Source organism: Gavialis gangeticus, unplaced genomic scaffold (assembly GCF_001723915.1).
Source record: "Gavialis gangeticus isolate Ggan-Ray unplaced genomic scaffold, GavGan_comp1, whole genome shotgun sequence".
In the NCBI taxonomy this organism is placed as follows: Eukaryota; Metazoa; Chordata; order Crocodylia; family Gavialidae; genus Gavialis; species Gavialis gangeticus.
The window spans coordinates 97,568,759-97,578,387 of NW_017729022.1; the positions used below are offsets into that span (position 1 = coordinate 97,568,759).

General features: G+C 42.2%; 1 protein-coding gene across 2 annotated transcripts in view; it reads left to right on the plus strand.

Annotated features, from left to right (window-relative positions):
- Positions 1-9,629, plus strand: part of GYS2 (glycogen synthase 2) — a 92,532-nt gene that overhangs the window by 28,660 nt on the left and 54,243 nt on the right. The window contains exons 3-4 of one of the 2 annotated variants that reach the window (XM_019515681.1): positions 2,598-2,789; positions 3,568-3,753. The exons of the other annotated variant lie outside the window; for it this stretch is intronic. Coding sequence (XP_019371226.1) covers positions 2,598-2,789; positions 3,568-3,753 — 378 coding nt within the window. The remainder of the gene's footprint in view (positions 1-2,597; positions 2,790-3,567; positions 3,754-9,629) is intronic. 2 annotated transcript variants of the gene reach the window in all.

A 9,629-nucleotide genomic window follows, 5' to 3' on the forward strand; every position in this document is an offset into this window, starting at 1 on the left:
TGATAAAAGCCTGGAAGTGATTGAAAAATTCACTTACTTGGACTCCACCATCTCGCAAAATTTTGTCTTGGAAGCTGAAATTAACACTCGTATAAGAAAGGCAAGCAATCGCTAAGCTTCGAAAGAGAGTTTGGAAAAACAGAGGGCTCGCTGTGTCAACAATGATGTCCATCTATAGCAGTTGTGTACTTAGCTCTCTATTGTGTGGCAGTGAAACATGGACTCCTTATGCTAAGGAAGAAAGAAAATTGAACCACTTCTCTCTTTGATGGATGTCTCCACAGTATCCTAGGCATAACATGGCGTGACAAAATCTGTAACTTTACTGTTCTGGAATAGGCTAAGATACCCAGTATGTTTGTGCTCCTGAGACAGAGACACCTCTGTTGGTTAGTGTCGCACCCAGATGCCAGTGCACCCTTGACCTGCGAGCCTGGGTCAGTACGACCGGCTTGGCGCGAGGGGGGATTTATGACCAGACAGGTGGGTGTTAATGGCGAGCAGGAGTCAGATGGTTTAAAGCACATTGGTTACACAGAAAGTTTATTTTACTTACGCTACTGATGGCTTGCAGCGTAGGCACAAGCAGTTGATTTCTTAGTTACAGCATGCAGATGTTCTGTCACCCAGCGATTACAGTGGATTGCAGACTTGCTGAGTACAGGTTTCAAACAGTTTATACAAATTACTACGGTCTGCAGATTACCGAGAGCTCTTGACGAGAGGGACGTACGAAAGATAAGATAAGACGAGCGAAAAAGATAAGACGACACGAGCCGGCAAAATGGGGGTACGCCAGAAAGATATGTAGGTGGAGAGATAATATTTGTAACTGATCAGGTTACAAACTGTGTCTCTTGGGAATGCTCCGAGATCTCCCTTCTTGAGTGTATACGCAGTTCTCTGCTTTTGGGCGGAAGTTCTTTCAAAGTTATAGGAAACAAAATAGCCAATAATAATAAGCCTGGCATGAATAATTAACAGGTTGGCACTTGTGCTCTCTTTGTTTTCTCAAGTTTCATAAAAGGGGGGCTATATTTTTGCTTGGGTGGTACTGGTCCTGTTTGGTCACAAGAGGGCAAGCGTAGCATATTATTTAATTTTACAATTCCGTTAAACTCAGCCAATTTGGTATCTCGTTACTATGGGTACGATATCTTTTTTGATGTCATAGCGCTGAGTTGTATACAATCCAAGGTTAGTTTCTCTCTCATATGAAAAGCTCAAGTGATTTGAATTGAGGCACAGACAGGGGTGTGAATATGTAGCACTGTTACAAACTAAAAAATAATAGTGTGAGATTACAATTACAGAGTTTGTTGTGTAAGCCTCTGACCTATTGCCATCTGATCTTTTGCCATCTTTTGCCATCGGCATCCGAAATCAAAGACTTTGATTTTTGGCAGTTAGGACATGGGGATTTGGCCATCACTTATACAATTCACCGTAGAGTATCTCCTTGTGAGCTGGCCACTGGCAGTTGTCACTTCAGATGGCCCAGACTCTGTCTGGTTGATATCTGCAAGAAAAACATTTGTGAGCTGTATTGATGGCCAGCACCAGGAACTTTGGACCACTATATGTGGAAAGCTGTCATGAAGCAACATCACTTCAAGATGAAGATAGATGAGCTAGAGAAGAGGCATCATAGGCAAGCAAGACAAAACAGTATTCGGCATGCCAGTTCAAGCTCAACTGAGTTTGTATGTGCAAATTGCTGGATAGTCTGACTGTTGTGCACCGGACTCTTCAGCCAGTCAAGAAGCTGTGATGGTACCCTGTAACCCATGAAAGGTGCAGCCCCCATGGTCTCCTAGACTGATGCCTGACAATGACAGACAGTCAAAAAGCCCAAGGCTGAATCAATTCAACCTTTGCAGGTTAATCTAAGCTGCATAGATTGAATTGATAAGCAAGTGAACAGACATTCACTTTTGATTCCAGAAATGTAGCCACATGCCTGCAGTGGCTCAGGCCAGAAGCTGTGGGTATTAGAACATGCCTCCCTGCTTGGCTGGAGCAGACAGCTTAGGCCAAGGCTAGCCTGCCCATCCTGTGAGTGGGGGTTTGTGGGGGAGGTCCAAAGCATCCTGAGATGTGGGGAGACTCTGGTTGCCTACAGACATTTAGGGGCCATGCTCTAACTCCTGGTGCTTTTCACACCTGGTGCTCCCCTCTCAGCTAGTCCCATTTCTGTGATTGCAGGAGTGAGTTTGACCAAGCAGAGAAAATTCCTCCTTTATTCACTCGGGCAGACTTGCAACCCTGCAGTCTCAGAAGCAGGTCTGACTGGATGGAGAAAGCAGGGAGGTCACATTGCCCATTACCCAACACCATCAAGGAGGGAACAAGGGGCAATGTGTGTTTTGCCCAATGAAGTGGGTTAGCTGTGCTGCAACACATCATGGTACAGCTGATCCACTTCATTCATCAACATCTATTTCTAACCATAGATTCTACCCACATCTTGCCCTAATACTTGTGCTTTGCTCATGAAATTTGGTCACGTGCAAATTTTTCTGGCTGGAAACTGATTGGAAGTTGGCTGTCACATTCACCTTATAACTTTGTCTGATAATACTGCCTCCCCTGAATAGGTCTTTTTTGGAAGATGGCTGATAGAAGGCAGCCCATATGTTGTGCTGTTTGATATAGCATCCGCAGCTTGGAATCTGGACAGATGGAAAGGAGAATTCTGGGATGCAAGCAACATAGGAATCCCTTTCCAGGACAGAGAAGCCAGTGATGCTGTGATCTTCGGATCATTAACAGCCTGGTTCTTAAAAGAGGTACTGTTTTAAGGTTTGGAATAACAATAGCTTCAAACTAAAGCTGCAGAACTAATACAGATTTGAGCCAATTTTTGGAAAGTCACTACTAACCCATATTGTGTAATGAGCCAAACCCCTTGATTGTAAGCTCTCCACAGCAACTAGAAGAGTGTATTCCTGAACCGGATCCAAATTTGCAGCTGTTGCTGTCTCCTAACTTGCTCCATCAGTAATGTCAAACACATTGTTTCCATGTAAGGCTACTTGCAAAATGTACTATTCCTTTGAGGTCATTTTCACCCCCTGTTTTTTCTCAGTTCTCTGAGTTCTTACTGGAACCTCTTGCAGGTGCAATTTCTCAATCTTTTCTTGTGCATAGCCAGGTGTTCACAAAGAAAAGAGTTGATCACACTCAAACTACCCTTGTCTTTTAGCCTTTAGTAGTTCTTGAACTTGGTAGCCTCTACCTTGCCTCAAAATGCAGAGCCATGCCTGGTTATCTAAACAAATTAGTCTTACCAGCAAAACAGAAAGAAGAGTTAGATGATTATGCTTCTCAGAGCTCCTCAGGATGTGGGGGTTGCAGACAAATGGGGATCCAGTACAGCCTGCTCTTCTCTACACAATTATCCAGCCCCACTTATATCCTCACTTGAGCAGACTAAAAGCAGGGCTGGGGTCAGTTAGAAGGCTGCCATCTCCTTGCATACAGTAGAAAGCCGGCATCTGTGGGGGAACTTTTGGGATTGATAATCAGGATGTTGTGTCTTTACATATTCTTTTTAATTGTTTTCAGATCTCCAGTCAAATTGATGACAAGCCTAACATAATTGCTCACTTTCATGAATGGCAAGCGGGGGTTGGTATAATCCTCACTCGATTTCGGAAACTTCCTGTTGCCACAATCTTTACTACCCATGCCACACTGCTTGGGAGATACCTGTGTGCAGCAAACATAGATTTCTACAACAATCTTGATGAGGTAAATGTCTGTCTTCCTCTCTCCCACAAGTGACATGTCCTGTTAATTTTTCAGTGAAGCTGCTGTGTCTAATTAAATCATTCAACTGCTTTTTTCCTTTGTTAATGCTGCTGATGCATGATTATATCTTCTCCCAACTCATTCTTTCTCATGAGACTGGCCTATCTAGAAGCATTTTGCAAATCCTAAAGTATAGCAGATTATAGTAGCCAGATCATTAGGTACTGAATGCCTTATCCAAAGCCTGGTGAAGTCAGGTGCTTTAGCACTGACATCAGTGAACTGTGGCTCAGGTTTACATTGAAGAAGACTGGAAAAGATCAGATTCCTGGGCCCAGGCCATCTATTGGTGGTCACAACACACTGTATTTCCACAGCACCTGTTGTCTGTGCCTTATTGTAAAGTCTCTGTGAGATTTTGAAAGGCACAAAGGCTAGCTAGGTGCCAATCTCCCACTGAAAATTGGTGCATTTGAAAATCATCCTCTTTATGATCATATAATGCTTATGATGTAACTAAGTCAGAGTAACACTGAATAAATTGTTAATTATTGTTGCATAGTAAGCAGGCATTGACTACAGAACCTTCTCAACTGTGCTGTTATCTTAGATCAGGTATCTTAGCTGGTGTTCACTGTTTGACAACTTTTATTTTTTAATAATGTAAGGTTGTATAAAACAGTATGATAGTGCAGCACTGTCTGGTTGGTTGATGTTATAAGTGACTCTCTATTTTAAAGCTATTTCTGTTTTTCCCATCCTGACCTTCCTCCCTTGTAAGGTAAGCAGAAATCTTAATGCTTTCTTTTTTTTCTTGCTCTCTTTTTTTCTTGCTCTCTATTTTTTGAGGAATTCAAGAGAGGTTGTTGTCAGTGGTTATTTTTTAAATTATTTCTTTAGGGGAATTTTTATATTGTATTAAGGGTTTCTGATTGTGCAGTCCTCTGACAATTCCAGACTGCTGTTACAGCACAACATTCAAAACATCAGCAAATTTTCATTGCCCTGCTTCAACTCACTGATCAGTAAATTAATTCATGGAAAGCTAGATTTGGAGATTGTCAGATGTGCCAAGTGTTCTTCAAAGGTAGAGGTAATTACAGGTGCCAAATAACTGCCATCTCTATAAACAATTCATCCTTTCCAAGGCCAAGTGAGGAAACTGATAGCCACTGGATACTATATTTTATGACTGCCCTTACTACGAATCTTTCAAATCTTGATGGTGGCCCAAAGACAAAGTGATGCATTGCCACCCTACTCCAGGACAGTCTTAGGGAGAAAACTGGTTCTCTCTGGGAGTGTCTACACAAGACATTTACTGCACAGTTGACTAATTAACTGCACAGTAAATGTCTTGGTGTCCACATGTGTGCCCTTACTAGGGGGCAGGCAACCAATAAACTGTGCAGCAGGATAATACATGTACAAGTACTACCCTGATGCAGAGTTTTTTCGTGTCCAGCAGTACACGGGTAGATGCTGCCGTGGCTGGCTGGGGAACACCATGGTTCAGTGCAGGACTAGCTGGCAGGCAGCCCCCACACTGAAGCACCCTCATGCATCAGCCAACCATGCCACAGCACGTGGAGCCTGATTAGAGCAGCCTAGGGCAGTTAGACTGACTCCTCCTCATTCCCTGCCAGCCCAGGCTGCTCTGACTGGGCTCCATGTGCTACACCTGGATTATTTGTGCAAATTAATTGCATGTAGAGACACTCCCTCTGACCCCAAAGAAGTAATAGTTAATGCTGTTGCTTTTGCTCCTTCATTTTTGTCCACTGGAGATCATTCTGAGCTGATCAGCATAGGAAGAGAGCGAAGCCATGGCTCCGCTCAATTCCTGACAACTATACAGGGGTAGTACTTTCATGTTTACTGCCACATGACCCTGAGCACTCAGTCACCAGGTTGGAGCAGCTCCTATACTCCCTTCACATGGATTTGTAACCAACCCGAACTCTAGGTTTAATTTGTAGCATCTGATATTGTTGATCTCTCAATTTGCCCCGGCTGAAAGAAGGGCATTTTCATATGAATGTATGGGGAAAGTGGAGGCTTTCACATATTATTAAAAAAGAGAACATTGTCATTTTGCACTTGAATATTTTCAAGTATTTAGCTTGTTTGTTGTGGAACATTTTTAAATAAAAATGTTTGGAGCAAATATTAGGGTACCAAAATAAAATGTTTGAGGACTTTTACCCATTGGAATTAAAAGTAGTTGTCCAGACAATCCCATTTCATAAGCAAAATTCAAAATTTCAGTATTTTTTAAAAATTTGGTGAACTTCAAGATAATTTGGACATCATAAATAAACCTATTTTTAAGATATAACATCATTTTCCTCACAATAGCTTTGGAATTTTTCTCTTTCCAATGTATACCTTTGGTCAAAGCCATGCTTTCTATCCCTGAGCAGATCTCTTGATGATGACATAAAGATGTATCAATATAAAGGGACAAAAATTGCCTTGGTAGCTAGCTGGATAAATGCATGCCTAGTTTCAACTGTTTCTGTAAGACTATACCTTACATATTAATAACTAACTCTCTCAAGCAGGAGTTGGCAATGCTTCAGGAAGGATAAGCCAAATTTACCCAGCTTAGTCTGAGGCCAGCTGCCCTTCCAACCCAGCTGCCCCTGCTTCTCCTGCTGCCTGGCCACCATATGAGCAAAACTTCCTGCCACCAAAATGCAACAGAAGCCCCTGCTCCATGGGCCAAGTATAACCCACAAGACAGGTTGCTGACCCCTTGTCTAAAGGATTATTACTAATCACAGCAACTATACTAAAATTGAAGTTCCACGACTCAATTCTTCACGCTGTGCACATGGGATTTGACATTTAAAGTGCACTAATACAGGAAATGATGCCAGACTTTTCCTCTACTGTTTCATAGATGCTTACAGTGCGTTAAATCTCTTTCTGACAAATGTTAGCATTTACTAAGAGATCAGCTATCTTAATGAGGGCTTCTTTGGCTGTAAAAAAGGTCAACCTGGCCCAGAAGCCAGATAAGAAACAGGGGGGTTTCTTCAGAGTATACTCATTAAATGATACGGATGGGCAGGTCTTTAGAGGATATTTTTGCTGCTGTCTTTTAGTAGTAAACTATTAAGGTCAAACAAGTGATTTGTCCAGTGATAAAGACTCCCCAAGGCTTCCTTGTGTTTAACCTTTGCATGAGATGATATGTCTTTAAAGGGCATGTCACTCTTTTTTCTCTTCCAAAATACAATACATATTTTTCCATTTTCAGGCCAATTGCATATATACTTAAAAATTTAATCTCTCACTTCTGATCAGTATTTCTTGAAAATAATATATTTTTCCTTCAGCCGTAAGCACAATATCTGAGAAAGGACTGAAGCAGCTGGTACATCTTATATGATAGATCAAAGGTGAGAAATGAAAGGCAGAAATGAAAGAACAGGGTAATAAGCGACTCTGAACTAAGAGACATACTCTATGCCTACAGCAGGGGAGATGAAACTTTACTAGCACCCATCATGGGCCAAAGAAGGATTGGTTTTGATGGACTTGAGAGAGAACCCTAGTTGGCCTGGAGTAAAATTTCCCTTGAGCAATCAAGTCAATTCAGTTCAGTTTATTAAGGATTCTGGCTGAAAGCCATGGTCCTGAAAACCAACACAACAGACATGCAACCATAATATAAAATTAAAAAAAATAAATAAATGCAAATTTAATGCAAATATAATAATAGAATAGGGTCAACCATTATAAACGCATTATCCTGACTCCTAGAATTAACATAATCAAGTACAAATATGGTGATAAATCAGATCATGAATCTATAAAAATGTTGTGCATAGGTCCACAATTAACATAGTAAAAAAACAAATATAGTGATAAACTTTATCGGTCATATCAACAGTAAAGGATGTTTAGCTCTGATTGCTTCAGCCTTGTAAGCAAAACTTGCAAGATGGTTTACTAAATATGGATCTGTTTGCTGGAGGAGCCACATTAATTTCTCTGTTTGAGAAGAATATCAATTTCTGCAAATAAGGTGATAAATACTTTTTCCTTGTGTTTGTTATATAGAGGACATTCTAAGATATAATGAATAGTGTCTTCCAAAACTCCTAGACAGGCTGAGCAACATCTTTTAGCCCTTGGAATGGAAAGTCTACATCCAGCCAAAACAGCTGTGAGCATCTGTTCAGTCCTGAGTCTAGTCGAAGAGGTTTGCCACTTATTGTTGAGATCCAGCTGTAAATACCTTTCTCTCCCCATAATCTAATTTCCAAAGAATATATAGAGGGGTGATGCAAGTAGCCCTGGCTACTGCAGAAACATTCTGCCTGGCAATATCTCGGAACCTCTGGAAAATCCAGACCTTTTCTGTGCTGGAGTCTTTCATTGTCTTTGACATAATGTCCCATCCCGGAAAATGCAAAAGTGCAGGAAAGAAAAGCTAGCCAGGGAGATTGAAGAGAAAGGGGATTATTGATGTCTTCTATATAGCACAATTTGAGCAAGTGAGATGGTAGAAGAGGCAGAATTTTAAACCAGAATCCTGCCATTCTAATAATAATATTAGTTAAAATGGAATCTAATCCCATCTCTAATCTCAAGAAGGATGTGGGAGTTGAAGGAGGAAGACCCAAAAAGAGCCTTGAGAAACTTATTTTGAGGTATGTCTACATCATTACTGGTGGCATAGCCCCATACTTCAGCTCCATACAGGATCTGAGATGCAACTTTGGCTTTATATGCTAATATGGGAGCTTGGTCTGACTGCCCTGCTGTGGTCTCATAAAATTTCTTTATAGCCACTGCCGATTGGGCTGCCTTAGTTTTAACTGACTGAATGTGGTGTTTCCATGATGGAAAAACTGTAAACATCACACCCAAGTACCTATAGGTTTTAACAGCTTTGAGTTTGATTCCCCCCAATGTTCCATGGGTAGTTGATCAAACTGCTTCCCCAAAACATTATTTTGGATTTATCATAATTTATATTTAAGTTGTTTTATCCACAAAGATGCTCAAAAATTGTAATTGCTCTCTATAATCTGATGGGGGTTCTTGACAGTATGACAGGTGTCATCTGTATACATTAAAATAGGGATCAGTGTTGCTAGTAATTTTGGGGGCTGAAAATAAGAGCCCTGCATGTTGCTGGTAATGTCATTCATATAAGGCTAAATAGTAGGGCTGTGTGAAGCTTCGGGTGCTGATTCAGTTTGGAGGAGAATTGGCCCACTTCGGCAGCTGAATCTCTGAATCTGAATTGAATAAGGGGACCAATTAAAAGGTCTGAATTGATTCAAAGCTCTCTGAATCAATTCAGAAAAGATTCAGAGAGCTTCAGCAATTCGGGCAGTCCCCGCTGGCTGCAGCTGGGAGCTGGACCCAGACTTCATGCTGGTAAGTTGTGGGTGGGGAAGAGAAGCAGGAGGAGACCATAGGGGGACTGCTGCCAGGCCCCATCCCCTGCCTGCTTCCCGAGTCCCCCTAAGCACTCCCTGACCAGCCGCCCCCCTGGTGTCCCAGCCCCTCCATGGTTGCCCCGCCTGCCCCAGCTCCTTAGCCTTTAAAAAAAAAAAAAAAAAAAAGCCCCTACTCACTGGGTGCTGCCAGGTGTGTGTGTGTGGGGTACTCACTGTCCCCCACTACCCTACACTGTGGGGGGTTCTGCCATGAGCTCGTCCCCCATGGCTGCCCCACCTGTCCCAGCTCCCGACCCCTTAAAAAAAAACCCAAAACACTTGCACTCACTGGCTGCTGCAGCAGCCTTGGGGCTTCTGAGGGCTCAAGAAAGAGCCTCCCATGCAGTGGGGGGCAGTAGGTATTGCCCCCCCCCCCCCGGTTGCTGGGCGGGGGTCTGGGGGTTTTTGGTTTTG